General features: G+C 44.1%; 1 protein-coding gene across 1 annotated transcript; it reads right to left on the bottom strand.

The window, feature by feature from the left end:
- Positions 1-6,591: 6,591 nt before the first annotated feature.
- On the bottom strand, positions 6,592-10,756 carry LOC100566246 (transcription factor Sox-3-B). Its single transcript, XM_062963778.1, has one exon. The coding sequence runs from the start codon at positions 10,523-10,525 to the stop codon at positions 9,548-9,550; it is 978 nt and encodes a 325-aa protein (XP_062819848.1). The 5' UTR covers positions 10,526-10,756; the 3' UTR covers positions 6,592-9,547.
- Positions 10,757-19,154: the final 8,398 nt, after the last annotated feature.

Below are 19,154 nucleotides of genomic sequence, written 5' to 3'. Positions count from 1 at the left end.
CTATGATAATCTGATCCAGTATTATCTATACATATATAAATGTAATGTGTGTTTTTTCCCATAGAGTATACAACAAAACCACTGAACTAAATCACACCAAATTTGGCCACAAAAGAGTGAGCACGTTTTCAGATGTTGCTGACAGATTTACACAATTTAGAGTTTAGTCCCTTGGTTACCACAACCAAATACAGTAGAGTCTCACTTATCCAACGTAAACGGGCCGGCAGAACGTTGGATAAACAAATATGTTGAATAATAAGGAGAGATTAAGAAAAAGCCTATTTAACATCAAAATAGGTTATGATTTTACAAATTAAGCACCCAAACATCATGTTATACAACAAATTTGACAGAAAAAGTAGTTCAATACGCGGTAATGCTATGTAGTAATTACTGTATTTATGAATTTAGCATCAAAATATCACGATGTATTGAAAACATTGACTACAAAAATGTGTTGGATAATCCAGAACGTTGGATAAGTGAGACTCTACTGTAGCTTGACTTCTGTCATGTGTTCTAATTGCAGCCAGAGTACGTTACAATGGCAAAACACTCTCTAATACTTTCTATGTAAAACTGCAATTAAAGTCTGTAATCTGAATGCAAATACAAGCATTATATTTTGATTAAAGCTTGATTAATTGTTAAAAAAAGAGTGAGCACCCACTGTTAGCCCCAGCTTCTGTCACCCTAGCAGTTTCAAAACATGTAAATGTGAGTAGATCAATAGGTACCGCTTCGGCGGGAAGGTAGCGGTATTTCATGCAGTCATGCCAGTGTCCACATGACCTTGGAGGTGTCTATGGACAACACTGGCTCTTTGGCTTGGAAATGGAGATAAGCACATCAGGGGAAAAACTTTACTTACCTTTACTATCTCTGATAAGGGGCTGGTTTAACCCTTTGCTAGTAAATCTGAATTAAAGTGTCGTGACCTGATTGCTTGTCTAAAAAGTATGTGTCACCAGCATGATTTGATTGGAAAGCCCTGATCTAATCTAATCTCCGTTTTCTCATGGATTCGGGATTGAAAATGCCTGGGGCCGAAGGAGACCACCTGTTGCTTTCTAGATGTTTTGGAATGTTACAAACTGATGAGAAATCAGTTCCAAAACACCTACAGAATCATAGAATCCTTGAGTTGGAAGAAACTTGGTGGCCCATCCAGCCCAACCCCGTTCTGCCAAGAAGCAGGAAATCACATTCAAAGCACCCCCGACAGATGGCCATCCAGCCTCCATGTAAACGCCTCCAAAGAAGGAGCCTCAATCACACTCTGGGGCAGAGAGTTCCACTGCTGAACAGCTTCTTACACAGTTAGGAAGTTCTTCCTCATGTTCAGGTGGAATCTCCTTTCTTTCCTGTAGTTTGAAGCCACATTAATCTGATAAAACCAACTCAAATTGCCCTCTCACGAAGTTATAGCACTTTATCTTCTGCCTCGGGTTTACAAAATTCATATGGCGCACCTTACCCAGTGTTTAAATTATGTTTTATTAAGTTTGCTATTTTATTTCTATAGGTTAATGCTTAAATTTAATAATTGTGCATGTCCTTTTACTGATGTTTTATATTGTTATTGTTTTTATTTGGGCTTGACCCCATGTAAGCCGCCCCGAGTCCCTCCGGGGAGATGGAGGCGGGGTATAAAAATAAACTTATTATTATTATTATTATTATTATTATTATTATTATTATTATTATTATTATATTGTTCTGCGTCCTAGTCTTCAAGGCAGCAGAAAACAAGCTTGCTCCCTCCTCCCTATGACTTCCCCTCACATATTTATACATGACTATCATGTCTCCTCTCAGTCTTCTCTTCTGCAACATAAACATGCTCCACTCTTTAAGCCGCTCCTCATAGGGCTTGTTCTAAAGTTACCTATAACTGTAGAAATGGATAACATATTCCTCCACTTGGTGCCAAAATGTCAATGTGTGTCTGTGTCTTCAAGCCATATATTGATTTATGGTGAATTTCATAGGGTTTTTCATTGGCAAGGCCTCCTCAGCCATGGTTTTGGCAGTTCCTTAATCTCAAATGTAACCTGCAGCACCAGGTATTCATTGATGGCCTCCCATCCAAGTACTAACAAAGGCTGACCCTTCTTAGCGCAGCGTCTTTTTTTTTTTATCATGTCAGAAGCGATTTGAGAACATACTGCAAGTTGCTTCTGGTGTGAGAGAATTGGCTGTCTACAGAGACGTTGCCCAAGGGATTCCCAGATGTGCTACCGTCCTGCTGGGAGGCTTCTTTCATGTCCCCGCAAGCTAGAGCTGACAGGAGGGAGCTCATCTGACTTGAGAACATACTGCAAGTCGCTTCTGGTGTGAGAGAATTGGCTGTCTACAGAGACGTTGCCCAAGGGATGCCCGGATGTGTTACCGTCCTGCTGGGAGGCTTCTCTCATGTCCCCGCAAGCTAGAGCTGACAGGCGGGAGCTCACCTGACTTGAGAACATACTTGGTTGTCTACAGAGACGTTGCCCAAGGGATTACCGAATGTGTTGCCGTCCTGCTGGGAGGCTTCTCTTATGTCCCCGCAAGCTAGAGCTGACAGGTGGGAGCTCACCCTGTCTCATGGATTCGAACCAGCAACCTTCAGGTCAGCAATCCAACCTTCAGGTCAGCAGTCCAGCCGGCACAAGGGTTTAACCCATTGGGCCACCGCGGCTCTATAACTCTCTGGATAACATTGTAGAGACACCATCGTTAATGGGATGTAAAGAAGAAATGGCAACCACATGAAACTAAATTGCACTATGAAGTTATCACAAATAGGGTCGAAATAGAGGAAGGCGAAAAAAATAATACCTGGAAGAAAAACCCAAACGAATTCGGAATGGGTTCAACCAGTAAAGGCTTTTAATTATTTAGAGCTTGCTGGAGTTCTGTACCCAATTCATTTTTAATTGGGTGTAATTAAGGTTTTTCCAACCGGATCCACAGATTTGTAAATATTTCAGAGGCAGACACTGCTCCTGAGCAAGACTTACTCTCAAATTACTCCTCCGGAGAAAGGGCAGGGTTTCAGAGGAAAGGTTGGGGGAACACACTGCAGAATAGATGCAGTTTGACACCACTTATCCTTATACTCCCATGGCTGGATGCTGTGGAGACATGGAAGCTGTAGTTTGACAAGGTCTTGAGCCTCCTCTATCAAAGCACTCCCAGGAAGCCATAGCATTGAGCCATGGAAATGAAAGTGGTGCCAAACTGCATTAATTCTACATGGACTTCTGCCTTCATCAATAAAGCACATTTATACACTTTAGAATGAATGTGGTTTGACTCCATGTTAATTGCCATGGCTCAGTACTATGAGAGCTGTAGTTTGGTGAGGGACTAGCCCTCTTTTAGTGTTAAAGCGCATTTGCGGACTGAAAGGTTGCAGGTTTGAATCCGGGGAGTGGAATGAGCACCTGGTGTTAGCCCCAGCTTCTGCCAACATAGTAGTTTGAAAACATGCACATGTGAGTAGATCAATAGGTACTGCTCCGGCGGGAAGGTAATGGCACTCCATGCAGTCCTGCCGGTGGCCACATGACCTTGGAGGTGTCTATGGACATGCAAATGTGTGTAGATCAATAGGTACTGCTCCGATGGGAAGGTAACAGAGCTCCACGCAGTCATGCCAGTGGCCACATGACCTAGGGACATGCACATGTGAGTAGATCAATAGGTACTGCTCCAGCAGGAAGGTAATGACACTCCATGCGGTCCTGCCAGTGGCCACATGACCTTGGAGGTATCTAGAGACATGCAAGTGTGAGTAGATCAATAGGTACTGCTCTGACGGGAAGGTAACGGCACTCCATGCAGTCCTGCCAGTGGCCACATGAGCTTGGAGGTATCTATGGACATGCAAATGTGAGTAGATCAATAGGTACTGCTCCGACGGGAAGGTAACAGAGCTCCATGCAGTCATGCCAGTGGCCACATGACCTTGGAGATATCTAGGGACATGCACATGTGAGTAGATCAATAGGTACTGCTCTGGTGGGAAGGTAACAGTACTCCATGCAGTCATGCCGGCCACATGATCTAGGAGGTGTGTATGGACAACGCCGGCTCTTTGGCTTAGCAATGGAGATGAGCACCAACGCCCAGACTCGGACATGACTGGACTTGTCAGGGGAAAACCTTTACCTTTACCTAGAGAGCTAAATCCTTGTAAAACTACACTTCTCATGATGCCATAACACTAAGCCATGGCAGTCAACTTGTTTTCAACTGTTATTCATTCTTTTCCTCCCCGATAATAGAAGAAAAAGTTCCAAGGACTTTGAGGAAATATTCTTACCGTTAAGGGACCATCCACACAACCTTATATCTCAGAATACTAAGGCAGAAAACACCACAATATCTGCTTTGAACTGCATTATCTGAGTCCACATTGCTATATATTCCAGTTTGAAGCAGATAATGTGGGATTTTATTCAGCTGTGTGGAAAGGACACAAGCAAGGACAGCGTTCCAGCGACACAATCGGATTTGAACCACTTCTTTTACAGACGGCACAGGTAAGATACTATCCATACACCTGCTTACCTGAAGGCCTAATCCTTGGAGCACTTACTCCGGAGACAAGTCAAGAAAAACTCTTCCAGGTGGTTGGGAAGTTCAGTACAGGCCCCTTCCACACAGCTGTATAAAATCCACATTGAACTGGATTATATTGCAATAGTGTATTGTGGTTTCACACAACCATATGACCCAGAATATCAAGGCAGATAACCCACAATATCTGCTTTGAACTGGGTTATCTGCCTTGATAAACACTTCCTCTAAGGAATTGTAATGAGGCTAATATCCTGTATTATTTTTGATTTGTTTGTACTCGTTTGGAGGAATTGAATGTTTGCCTTTTTGTGTCTGCAAACTGCTCTGAGATCCTTGGGAAGAGAGGGCAGTCTAGAAATAAATTATTATTGTTATTGTTATTATTATTATTATTATTATAAATTATTATTTTATTATGACACAGCAAACAAGATAGATATGCTGGATTTCGTATCACAAAATCACAAGTCGAACACTTCCCAAGTGTCTAGGACTGTGTGATGTATTTTCAGATGATGCGTGCAGATCCCAGTAGGGTGGCCTTTTGCAGTTGACAATATTATTATTATTATTATTATTCTTATTATTATTTGAAACACAATGAGTTCACAGCAGATACTCTGCTGGCTGTTGTATTGGATCACATGTCGGACACTTCCCAAATGTTATTATTAATTATTATTTATTATTATTATTGACACAACAACATAGTCTGACACAGCAAACAAGATAGATATACTGGATTTTGTATCACAAAATCACAAGTTGAACATTATTATTTTTATTATTATTATGGGGTCGTTCTATTTTCCAGGCTGTATGGCCATGTTCCAGAAAAACACACAACAACCTTGTGATTCCGGCCATGAAAGCCTTCGATAACACATTATTATTATTATTATTATTATTATTATTATTATTATTATTATTATTATTATTAATTTTACCTGAGTCCACATTGCCATATAATCCAGTTCAAAATGGGATTTTGTACAGCTGTGTGGAAGGGACCAGACTGTTGAACCTCAAATAGAGTTTATTCTCCCCAAAAAGGAGATATTTTATATTAGATGTTACTCCCTAAAGCAGCTGAAACATTTTTACAAACCTATGCACATTGGATTAAATAGGACTGAAATCCCAACAAACAGGCCCAGGATTTGGTCAAATGTTGGGGAGTCTTAGGTCCCTCCCACACAGCCATATAACCTAGAATATCTAGGCAGATAATCCACAATATCTGCTTTGAAGTGGATTATCCAAATCCACACTGCCATATAGTCCAGTTCAATGTGAGATTTTATTCGGCTGTGTAGAAGGGGCCCCAGTAGTAAACTGTTGGGAATTTAAACAGTCAGTTGCACCTAAAATAGTCCTTCCAGACAGCCCTATATTCCAGAATTTCAAGGCAGAAAATTCCACATTGTTTTGAACTGGAATACATGGCAGTGTAGACTCAAATAACCCAGTTCAAAGCAGATACGGTGAGATTTTCTGCTTGATATTCTGGGTTATATGGCTGTGTGGAAGGGCCCTGGGTTTACTGTCCCCAAAAAGCGATATTTTATATTAGATCCTATTCCCCTTGCCCATTTCCCCACAAAATACCAGGATAAAGCGGCTGAAATATATTAAAAAAACCCCTATGCGCATTGGATTAAATGGGACTGGAATCCCAAGAAACAGGCCCAGGATAAGGTTAAATATTGGGGAGACCCAGGTCCCTTCCACGCAGCCATATAACCCAGAATATCAAGGCAGATAATCCATAAAATCTGCTATATAATCCAGTTCAAAGCAGATATTGTGGGATTTTTCTGCTTTGATATTCTGGGTTATATGGCTGTCTGGACTCCCCAATATTTATCTGCTCTGAACTGGATTATCGGAGTCCACACTGCTATGTAATCCAGTTCAGTGTAGCTTTTACACAGCTGTGTGGAAGGGGCCTCTAGTACTGTATATATATCTCTTACTTACTAATGATTCCCTCTCCCAAGAAAATGCCAGAGACACCAGTTCAAGCGCCTGTTATAAAATTTATTGTTCTCTTTTTAAAGTTCTTTGTTGGAGGGAGGGAGGGAGGGAGGGAGGGATGAATGAACGAGGGGAACCAAAGGGAGGAAGAAGGAAGAAGGGAAGGAGGAAAAGTCCCCTCCAAAGAAAATCCGAGACACAAGTCACAAACAACGAACGACAACGATTTTTTTAAAAAAAATTAACTAAAACGAAACGACCCGTTTTGTGGAACAGAGATGAGTTTCAAAGTTGTCCCTGGATCACATCCACAAAACGAAAGCAAAGGGGAGAAAATAACTTTTTACAGATTTACAACAGTCCCGGGCTAAATAAACCAGCCCATTTCCCCTCCTGAGCACCCCTCTCCTTCCCAGTGAAAACGCAATTCCAAATTTCAGTTATTCCCAGGCACAACCCGAAGCAAGTTCCGACAAATGTTAAGATCCCGATTCCTTTTTTTCTCTGCTCACTTATTAACAACTTTTGGGCGCATTTTGAGACCCCCTGAAGCCCCCAAAAGAAGGCTTCTTCATGCCGGCTTTTCCTTGGACCCAATGTCGCAAACTCCACAAGATCTGCTTTGAACTGGGTTAGGAGTCCACACTGCCATACATTCCAGTTCAAAGCAGAAAACGTGGGATTTTATTATGTGGAAGAGGCCCGAGATAAAACTGTGGCTTTAAAGAAGCGGGGAAGAGGCAAATGGAAAGCCTTGCAAATTGAATTTGCTAAAGAGGAAACGACCAATTTCTTGTGTTACTATATATGGAGGTGAAAGACATGGGCGAAATTATGCTAGCCATAAAAACAAAAGTGTAAACTTTTCAAACTGAGGCCAGCACTTCACTGTTCCCATGCCATATTTTGGGACTTTTTTGTCAAAATAACCCCCTCTCTCTGCCTTTCCTCCCAAATTATTCTAGGGAACTCCAAAGGTTTGTTGTGGAAGGCTTTCATGGCCGGAATCACAGGGTTGTTGTGTGTTTTCTGGCCATTTTCCAGAAGTTTTCTCTCCTGATGTTTCGCCCACATCTATGGCAAACATCCTCAGAGGTTGTGGATGAGGATGCCTGCCATAGATGTGGGCGAAACGTCAGGAGAGAATACTTCTGGAACAGTCCGGAAAACACACAAAAACCCTGTAACTCCAAAGGTTAGCAGGACTTGGTGCTTCTCAAGTCAGAGAGCCCTTCCACACACACAGCCATATAACCCAAAATATCAAGGCAAAATAATAATATTGGCTTTGAACTGGGTTATCTGAGTCCACACTGCATATATCCCAGCTCAAAGCAGAAAACGTGGGATTTTATTCAGCTGTGTGGAAGGAAGGAAGGAAGGGCTGAAAGACAAATCACCTTTTCCGCTTGGCGGGAAGGAAAGGAGAAAAGTTTTGGCGCATTCACTTTCCCGCAAAATAGGAGTTTCTTGGAGAAGGAGGAGGGAAGGAAATTATTCCTATGCTTGGAGAAGAAGGACGAGAGTTACTTATTCCTATGCTTCCCAAAAATATACCCAAAACAAGCGGCGGGACCTACGAGTTGCGCCTTGGAGACGTGCGTAAAAGCGGGACTTTTTTTTTTTTTTTGGAGAATGGTTGTGCCTTTCCAAGCCGATCCTCAAAAGAGATCTGGTGGAGAAAAAAAGAGAATTTCCCTCTAATCTGTTTCCACCTCCCCAAATAATATTATCTCTCCCCTCCCCAAAAAAACCAAACGAAACTCCGAACCAGTTGCGATGGAGAAGCAAAGCCAGTGCGTTTTGGAGAGGAGACCTCTTCGTGCGTAAAAAGAAGAGTTTTGACAGTTTGGGCGTCTTTCGGTCCAGAAGGCAACCCCCCCCCCCCGATGGGAAGAAAGAAGGGGCTTCCCTTCCCTTCCTCTCCTTCCCTCTTTCCTACAAATAATAATAATCAAAAATCTCCAAACAAACAAGTTTCCCTGGAGACAACACCGGCGCACTTTGGAGAGGTCTCTGTGCGTTAAAAGGGAGTTTTGGAAAGTCGGTTTTCGGTGGGGAAGGAGCCCCGGGAGGAGACTCGAGGGAGAAAGAGGGTCCCGTTTCCTAAAAAACACAATACCCCTCTTTCCCAAACAAATAAACAAACAAGTTGCGTTGGAGAAGCCGGTGACGCGCCTTGGAGGTTCCAGTGCGTCAAAAGAGGGGTGTTTTGGAGAGCCTGTCTGCCTTTCGATGGGGAGAAAGAGGGTCCCACTCCCTTCACCTCCCGCTCCCTATATTAAAAAAACCCTCTTCCCTCCCCCAACAAATAAATTGCCTTGGAGAAGCCGGTGGCGCGCCTTGGAGAAGTTCCCGTGCGTCAAATTGAGTTTTTTTTGGAGAGCCTGGCTCAGTCTGGGAGGGGGTTTGGGTGCCTTTCGATGGGGAAGGAGTTCTAGGCGGCGATTCCAGGGAGAAAGAGGGTCCTGCTCCCTTCTCTCCCTTCTCCTTTCCCTCCCTAAAAAAACAATACTCCCTTTTCCCAAACAAATAAACAAGATGCGTTGGAGAAGCCGGTGGTGCGCTTTGGAGAGGTCTTGGTGTTTTGGAGAGCCTGGCTCAGCTTGGGAGAGTTTGGGTGCCTTCCGAGGGGGGAAGAATTCCAGGGAGAAAGAGGGTCCTGCTCCTTCCTCCTCTCCCTCCCTAAAAACACAAACCCCTTTCCCCAAAGAAACAAACAACCTGCGTTGGAGAAGCAGATGATGAGCCTTGGAGAAGTTCCCGTGCGTCAAAAGGAAGAGTTTTTTGGAGAGCCTGGCTCAGCCTGGGAGAGAGTTTGGGTGCCTTGCGAGGGGGGGAGAGTTCCAGGAGGCGATTCCAGGGAGAAAGAGGGTCCCGCGCCCTTCCTCTCCCTCCTTAAAAACCAATATTCCCTCTTTCCCAAACAAACAAACAAGCTGCGTTGGAGAATCCGGCGGTGCGCTTTGGAGAGGAGCCTGGGCGGGCGCGTGGGGGCCTAGATATGAGTCAGGGGCACGGTCCCGTTGACGGAGGCGCCGGCGCCGGGGTAGTGCTGGTGGACGCCGTGGAGCCTGGCCGTGGGGTCCGCCGCCTCGCCGCCCCCTCCTCCCCCTCCGCCGCCCCCTCCTCCTCCTCCGGGCGGGAGGTACATGCTGATCATATCCCGGAGGTCGCCCAGGCAGGCCCGCTGGGAGTGCGTGGCCACGGCCGGGGGCGGCGAGCTGGGCTCGGACTTGACCAGCGCGCCCAGACCCGTGGGCTGGGGTCCGTAGGCGGCGGCCATGGTGTAAGTGGAGGCGGCGGCGGCGCTCATGTAGGGCTGGGCGCTGGACATGATGGGGCTGTACTGGAGTCCGGCCACGTCGTAGCGGTGCATGGGCTGGAGCTGGGCGTTGCTCATGGCCGGGTGCTGGCTGTAGCCGCCGAGCTGCTCGGGCATCAGCGAGGCGTAGGCGCCGTTGGGCCAGCCGTTCAGGTGCGCGTAGGAGTCCAGGCGCTGCCCGACGGGGCTGCTCACCCCGTTGCTGCCGCCCACGCCCACGCCCCCGCCTCCCCCGAGCGCCCCGACGGCCTGGAGGCTCCCGGGCAGCGAGTACTTGTCCTTCTTCAGCAGCGTCTTCGTCTTCCGACGGGGCCGGTACTTGTAATCCGGGTACTCCTTCATGTGGACGGCGCGGAGCCGCTTGGCCTCGTCGATGAAGGGCCGCTTCTCGGCGTCGCTGAGCAGCTTCCAGTCCGCGCCCAGGCGCTTGGAGATCTCCGAGTTGTGCATCTTGGGGTTCTCCTGGGCCATCTTGCGCCGCTGCCCCCGGGACCAGACCATGAAGGCGTTCATGGGGCGCTTGACGCGGTCCTGGTCCACGGCCGCGTTGCCTCCTCCTCCGCCTCCTCCTCCTCCGCCGCCTTTGCCGCTGTTGCTCCCGGCGGGGTTGCCCTGCGGGCCCTTGAGCTCGCCGTCCAGCATGCCGTACATCGCCGGCGAGGAGAGGAGATGCGCCAGCGTGGCCAGAGACGTCCCCACAGACGCCACGAACTCCGCACGACTTGCCTCCGTCCAACAAGGAACCCACCAAGAAGCAAGCAAGCAAGCAAGCAGGCGCCTTCTGAGCAAGCCTTTCCCTTCGCTCTCGGGCACTTTTCGGCTTCTCTGACCAGCAACTCTCTGGCCCCTCCGCGGGGCTGCCTTTCTCTCCGGGGCCTTTGATTGACGGCCTATAAATGAGCACCCGCCGGCCAATCAGAGCCCAGGGCCCGGCTGTTCTCTTCCTCTTTAACCCCCTCCCACGACCAGTTTCTTTCTCCCTCCTCCTTTCCTTTCCTTTCCTTTCCTTTCCATGAGTTTCCGCCCCGTCCCAAGTCGCTCTTTTGGAGACTTTTTTTTTACTTTCCCAATTTCCCTGCCCTAGGAACATATGATAATAATAATGATAATAATAATAATAATAATAACCATTGATCATATCCAGGCCTGTAGCGAGGGGGGGGGGGGGTTTAGGGGTTCAAACCCCCCCCGAAATTTTTCAAGTTATAAAAAAAATCTTGTTTACTCATGAATTTCAAGTCGCCCTTTTGGAGACTTTTTTTTTACTTTCCCAATTCCCCTGCCCTAGGAACATATGATAATAATAATAATAATAATAATAATAATAATAACCATTGATCATATCCAGGCCTGTAGCGAGGGTTTTTTTTAGGGGTTCAAACCCCTCCCCCGAGATTTTTTCAAGTTATAAAAAAAATCTCGTTTACTCATGAATTTTAACTGTTTAACCAAATCCCCGTGCTAAGTCTATGAGATGCAAAACATTAAGTCCCTCCAGGCACTATCTCAAGCAGATATTGACAGGTTTGTAGCGGGGAGGGGTATGTGCTAGGGGTTCAACCCCCCCCCCCCCGAAATTTTCAAAACCCCTCCCGAATTTTTTTCTGGCTACGGCCCTGATCATATCCTCAGCTGCTGTAAGAAAATCGCACAGACAGACTACAAACAGAGGCACAACTATGTGGCCCAAAATGATTCATTGGAACTTATGCCTCAAGGACCACCTCCCAGCAGTAAAGAACTGGTGGGATCACAAACCTGCAAAAGTATTGGGAAATGAGCACGCAAAGATACTGTGGGATTTCCGAATCCAGACTGACAAAGTTCTGGAACACAACACACCAGACATCACAGTTGTGGAAAGAAAAAGGTTTGGATCATTGATGTTCGACTTGTGATTTTGTGAAACGAAATCCAGCATATCTACCTTGTTTGCTGTTTCATAAAATAATAATAATAATAATAATAATAATAATAATAATAATAATAATAACAATAATAATAATAATAGAAAGTTATTGCATTATTTGCATGGAAAGTTCCTTGACAAAATTGAAGGAAAAGCTGATAAGGAGAAGACCTTATACATTGGGATATTTTGGTGCTAAATTTGTAAATACAGTAATTATTACATTATGTTACCGTGTATTAAACTGCTTTTTCTGTCGATTTGTTGTAAAACATGATGTTTTGGTGCTTAATTTGTAAAATCATAATGTAATTTAATGTTTAATAGGCTTTTCCTTTATCCCTCCTTATTATCCAACATTTTCACTTATCCAACCATCTGCCAGCCCATTTATGTTGGATAAGTGAGACTCTACTGTATTATTATTATTATTATTATTATTATTATTATTATTATTATTATTATTATTATTACTGTTATGGTTTTTGTTACACTTTCCTCACTGAGGGCCCTTCCACACAGTCATATAACCCAGAATACCAAGGCAGATAATCCACAATATCAGCTTCAAACTTGTGTTGTCGAAAGTTTTCATGGCTGCTGTGAGTTTTCCAGGCTGTCTGGCCATGTTCCACAAGCATTCTCTCCTGATGATGATGATAATATTATTATTATTAATAATAATAATAATTTCTAGATCACCCTCTCTCCCCAAAGGGACTCAGGGCAGTTTACAGACACCAAACATTCAATGCCTCAAATGAGTACAAACACATCAAAATAATAGTTGTTGTTGTTTAGTCGTTCAGTCGCTTCCAACTTTTCATGACATTATTATTATTATTATTATTATTATTATTATTATTATTATTATTATTATTTCTAGATCACCCTCTCTCCTCAAAGGGACTCAGGGCAGTTTACAGACACCAAACAAAAAGGCAAACATTCAATGCTTCAAATGAGTACAAACACATCAAAATAAAAGTTGTTGTTGTTTATTCGTTCAGTCTCTTCCAACTCTTCGTGACCTCCTGGATCAGCCCAGGCCAGAGCTTCCTGTCGGTCGTGGCCACGCCCAGCTCCTTCAAGGTCAAGCCAGTCCCTTCAAGAATACCATAATAATAATAATAATAATAATAATAATAATAATAATACTTTATTTTTCTATCCCGCCATCCATCATGCCCATGGTTGGCATAATAGAGTCTCATTCTCCAACATAAACAGCCAGCAGAATGCTCGATAAGTGAAAATGTTGGACAATAAGGAGGGATTAAGGAAATGACTATTAAACATCTAATTATGTTATGATTTTACCAATTAAGCACCAAAACATCATGTTGCTGCCTAGAGAAACAGCTGTGGATCTGGGCGGGAGGCCGACTGCGTTGGATAATACAGAATATTGGATGAGCAAAGGTTGGATAAGCAAGACGCTACGGTACACGACAATACATAATAACAACAGTAATCTAACAACAAAAAATTAAGCATCAAGATGAAAATAATTAAAAACAATCCAATAAGACATAGTAAACTAAAACATGAGTTTAAGTAAACTAAACTAAAAGTAAAAGTAAACTAAGACATGAGTTTAGTAAACTAAAAGGTAACAACATAAACTCTAAAAGCAATTAAGATACAATTACATACAAATTGCTTTAAATGGCTAACACTGGTGCATAGAATACAAGTGGGTTAGTCAGCCTTCCAATGGGTTAAAATGTCCTAGTCCTCCTCCTCCTCTCCATATGCTAAAGTGCAGAAGTTTCTTAAAGGAGAGGAAGGTGGGTTCTGTTTTTATTTCTTGAGGGTGGGTGGGAGTTCCAGATATGTTTCACCAATCTATCTATGGCAGACATTCTCAGAGATTGTGAGGTGTGTTGCAAACTAGGCAAGTGGGGTTTATATACCTGTTGAATGATGTCCAGGGTAGGAGAAAGAAAGAACTCTTGTCTGATGGAGGCAACTGTGAATGGTGCAATTGGCCAGCTTGATTAGCACTGAATAGCCTTGCAGCTTCAAGGCCTGGCTGCTTCCTGCCTGGAGGAATCTTTTGTTGGAAGGTGTTAGCTGGCCCTGATTATTTTCTGTCTGGAATTCCCCTGTTTTCTGAACACCGCATACTAATTCAACCCGAAAAGTCATCCATAGCAGAGCACTTGTTGAACCAACCTGGACTCAGCATATTATTTGAGAACATAGAAATGCTGGACCACTCTAATGACCACCATGTCAGGCTACACAGGGAAGCCACTGAAATCAACAAGCTTGTGGACAATTTCAACAGAAAGAAGGAAACCATAAACATGAACAAAATCTGGCTGCCAGTATTTAAAAAAAAACCCTCTAAAATCAGGACAGTAGATAAAGAACAACACCCAGAGAACAGGGGAATTCCAGACAGGAAACAATCAGGGCCAGCTAACAACTCCCAACAAAGGATTCCCCCAGGCAGGAAGCAGCCAGGCTTTGAATCTGCAAGGCCATTCAGTCAGGGCCAGCTAACACCTCCCAACAAAGGATTCCCCCAGGCAGGAAGCAGCCAGATCTTGAAGCTGATAGGCTATTCAATGCTAATCAAGCTGGCCAATTGCAACATTCATACAAGAGTTCTTTCTCCCACCCTGGACATTATTCCACAGATATATATATAAACCCCACGTGCCTAGTTTCCAACAGACCAAAACATCATGTTATACAACAAATTTGACAGAAAAAGCAGTTTAATACGCAGTAATGTTATGTTGTAATGACTATATTTACGAATTTAGCACCAAAATATCATGATATATTGAAAACATTGACTACAAAAATGGCTTGGATAATCCAGAGGCTTGGATAAAGTGAGACTCTACTGTAATTTGTAAAATCATCACCTAATTTGATGTTTAATAGGCTTTTCCTTAATCCCTCCTTATTATCCAAGATATTCGCTTATCCAAGGTTCTGCCGGCCGTTTATGTTGGATAAGTGAGATTCTACTGTATTTGTTGGGTTTTTTTTTTTTCAAAAAGGCCCAGCTTGGTTTTCAAGCCTCTGAGGAAATTCTATGTCCATTGGCTCGGATGTGAAAAGGCTCAGGAGCAGAGAGAGGGTCAACAAGAGCCAGGCTGAGCTCCAAGAAAACGTGCAGAATCCAACCAAGTTTGTTCCCAAACAAATTTGCACCCTGGGAAGGAATTGTTTCCACTTCCACTCATGAAGAAAGAAAGAAAGAAAGAAAGAAAGAAAGAAAGAAAGAAAGAAAGAAAGAAAGAAAGAAAGAAAGGGGTCTTTAAAGGCCTTGTTTCCGCTGGACGGCTCTTGCACCGGAGCCCTGCCTGGGAGGAAGCCTTGGCAACCTCGGCGCGTAAAGCGTCGGCATTTGGCAACCTCGGTGCGTAAAGTTGACGCGCGGTTTGGAAACGCGCAAGGGGCACCGTGGAAAAAGTGTCGTGGAAGGGGCATGGCCTCGAAGGGAAGGCACTCCACGCGGGGAGTGTGTTGGGGGAACCCACCCCCGTCCCTACACGTGTCACGGGGCCCCAGAAGCCCGTCTGGATGCCTCCCTTTCTCTCTCTTCTCCCCAAAGCTCTCACGCCAATCCTCCCACTCCGCTCGTTGTCTTGGGGATAAAGGAGCCTGAAGGGTCTCGTTTCTACTCGGCTGCCCCTCGAATGAGGACAGAGGGGTGGGCTGGGGGCTCACAGGGCCGGTGGGTGGGTTTGGGGACCACTTTGGGGGGAAGAGAAGAGAAGGGGATCCGTTTGCATGGCAACCACCGACGGGAGAGAAAAGGAAACTTCGGAGGGGCGGGTTGGAGCAGAACTCGGCGGAGGGGGCTGTCAATCAAAGGGCGCTCCCCCTCCCCACTTTGCGCCCCTTCTCACCCCCCACTCCTTGGGTCACGCATTCACACAAACACCTGCGAGTCAGTCCCCAGAAAGGGAAAAACACAAGCCCAAAGAGAGAGAGAGAAAAACAAAGCCGGTGCGCTTTTACGCGACTTCTTTTTGCGCATTGATTCCGCCACAATCCATTGGACTCCTGAGTCTCCCAGGACACATTTAGTAAGTACAGTAGAGTCTCACTTATCCAACATAAACGGGCCGGCAGAACGTTGGATAAGCGAATATGTTGGATAATGAGGAGAGATTAAAGTAAAGCCTATTAAACTTCAAAATAGGTTATGATTTTACAAATTAAGCACCAAAACATCATGTTATACAACAAATTTGACAGAAAAAGTAGTTCATTACACATTAATGCTATGTAGTAATTACTGTACAGTAGAATCTCACTTATCCAACATAAACGGGACGGCAGAACGTCGGATAAGCGAATATGTTGGATAATAAGGAGAGATTAAGGAGAAGCCTGTTAAACATCAAATTAGGTTATGATTTTACAAATTAAACACCAAAATGTCATGTTAAACAACAAATTTGACAGAAAAAGTAGTTCAATATGCAGTAATGCTACATAGTAATTACTGTATTTATGAATTTAGCACTAAAATATCACGATGTATTGAAAACATTGACTACAAAAATGGCTTGGATAATCCAGAGCGAATGTTGGATAAGTGAGACTCTACTGTATTTACAAATTTAGCACCAAAATATCACAATGCATTGAAAAGATTGATTACAAAAAAATGTGTTGGATAATCCAGAACGTTGGATAAGTCAGACTCTACTGTAACTTTATTCTTCTACCCCGCCGCCATCTCCCGACAGGGACTCGGGGCGGCTCACAAAACAAATACAACAGTTAAAACACATTACAGTAAATAAAACCACAATAAAATAGACACTATAAAACAATACATTACAATGATCATAAAACTCATTTTAAAAGCATAAAATGAGTACAGACATATTAAAATGGAATGAATGCCAGTCTCTTTCTTTCAAGATTTATGTTGGATAAGCGAGACTCTACTGTATTACTATATTGTACAATAACTATGGAGCCTCCGGTGGCGCAGCGTGTTAAAGTGCTGAGCTGCTGAACTTGCAGAACAAAAGGTCACAGGTTCTAATGCGGGCAGTGGAGTGAGCGCCCTCTGTTAGCTCCATCTTCTGCCAACCTAGCAGTTTGAAAACATGCCAATGTGAGTAGATCAATAGGTACAGCTCTGGCGGGAAGGTAACGGTGCTCCATGCAGTCATGCCTATGGCCACGTGACCTTGGAGGTGTCTACGGACAACGCCGGCTCTTCGGCTTAGAAATGGAGATGAGCGCCAACCCCCAGAGTGTGAGTAGATCAATAGGTACTGCTCTGGCGGGAAGGTAACAGCGCTCCATGCAATCATGCCCATGGCCACGTGACCTTGGAGGTGTCTACGGACAATGCCGGCTCTTTGGCTTAGAAATGGAGATGAGCACCAACCCCCAGAGTGTGTGTAGATCAATAGGTACTGCTCTGGCGGGAAGGTAACGGCGTTTCATGCAGTCATGCCTATGGCCACATGACCTTGGAGGTGTCTACGGACAACACCGGCTCTTCACCTTAGAAATGGAGATGAGCACCAACTCCCAGAGTGTGAGTAGATCAATAGGTACTGCTCTGGCAGGAAGGTAACACAACTCCATGCAGTCATGCCGATGGCCACATGACCTTAGAGGTGTCTACGGACAACGCCGGCTCTTTGGCTTAGAAATGGAGATGAGCACCAACCCCCAGAGTCGGACACGACTGGACTTAACGTCAGGGGAAAACCTTTACCTTTACCTACCAGAGAAAACCAGTTCTATTTCCATGTTAGTTTTATTAAGAAGATCACACACAAACCCACCCTTGTATCTCCATAAAATTGGCTTCCTTTTGATTCTCGCAATATTGATAAATCACTGTTTCCCAACCTAATTATGATCAGCGAGACAAACACAGCAATCTCCCCTTTACATCCATTTCCAACCCCTTCAAAAATAATTATTTACCCCTGATTCTCTCCTCCCTATTTTGTCTTCCTCTCTCCAAACCACAAGATCTATCTTGATGAGAGATTTGGTTTCTTGGTGAAATCTGATGCTAATTGTACACATCTTCCTTGTCTATGAGTTGAGAATAACCACCTCTGGCCCTTTGGTCCATATCGTGCTCCAACACCAGCCCCAAATGGAGAGCTTCTCACAAGCTTCTTCCTTGGGTGGAAGAATTATAATAAAGTCTCCTTTAATTGATATTAGAGAGGCCTTCAATGAGCTTTCGTGCTCTTCCTGGAAGCAAAAGGGAGAGAAAGAAAGCAAGCAAAAGGAGTTTGCTAAATAAAGCACGCGCCGGCCACACAGAATGGAGATTTCCAGCAAATGAATAGTCATTACTACCTTTTCAGGCCAATGTGGGCCTTTTGATCAGAGGAGAAATTAGCTCTAAAAGACACACAAAAGACGCCTGCCCTGCAATAGGCAGAGAATGAGATGGCCACCCCTCTTCACAACACCTCTTTTCTGTAAACCGGAGAAACTGTCTGGCTTTTCAATTACAGCTGTTCCGTTTCATAGAAGGAGAGCGTGGCACGCAAACGATGGGGGCTATTAAGCATGCGTCCATGTATCCAGGCAGCAACATCATGGCTGCGGAAAAAAAAGAATCCTTAAAAAAATAAATTAAAATAATATCTGTGTTGACGAAGGCTTTCGTGGCCGGAATCACAGGAAACAATCAGGGCCAGCTAACACTTCCCAACAAAGGATTCCCCTAGCCAGTAAGCAGCCAGACCTTGAAGCTGCAAGGCTATACAATGCTAATCTACACTACACTACACTTGATCTTAGCCAAAAGGCCGAGAAGTGATCAAGGTGGCCTGTTGCATAATTAACACTTGCCTCAAACAGACAAGAGTTCTTTTCACAAATATATAAATCCCACTTGCTGTGAGTTTTCTGGACTATATTCCAGAAGCATTCTCTCCTGACGTTTCACCCACATCTATGGCAGGCATCCTCAGAGGTTGTGAGGACTGTTGGAAACCAGGCAAGTGGGGTTTGTATACCTGTGGAATAATGTCCAGAGTGGGAGAAAGATTCGTAACAGTACGATTACTGTTCATAACAACAGCAAACTTACTACATTTTTAACTGAACTGTTTGTCTTGTTATGGTGTTGCTTATTATGTTTGTCTGTGTTCAAGTTGTTGTATGTTGTTTTTGACAATTGACTATTTTGCATGTTGGAAACCGCCCTGAGTCCTCTCGAGGAGATAGAGCGGTATATAAATAAAGTTATTATTATTATTATTATTATTATTATTATTATTATTATTATTATTACTACAACAAACATAATTTTATGGTTGGGGGTCACCATAATATGAAGAACTGTATTAGAAAGATTGAGAACCATTGAACTAGATAGATAGTTGGGTGGATGTGAGTTTT

The sequence above is a fragment of the Anolis carolinensis genome, unplaced genomic scaffold (assembly GCF_035594765.1).
Source record: "Anolis carolinensis isolate JA03-04 unplaced genomic scaffold, rAnoCar3.1.pri scaffold_12, whole genome shotgun sequence".
NCBI lineage: Eukaryota > Metazoa > Chordata > Lepidosauria > Squamata > Dactyloidae > Anolis > Anolis carolinensis.
This window is presented reverse-complemented; position numbering and strand designations above follow the sequence as displayed.

What these genes read in the sequence shown, in the direction of transcription:
- LOC100566246 (XM_062963778.1), bottom strand. Translation starts at nt 10,525, where the DNA reads ATGTACGGCATGCTGGACGGCGAGCTCAAGGGCCCGCAGGGCAACCCC.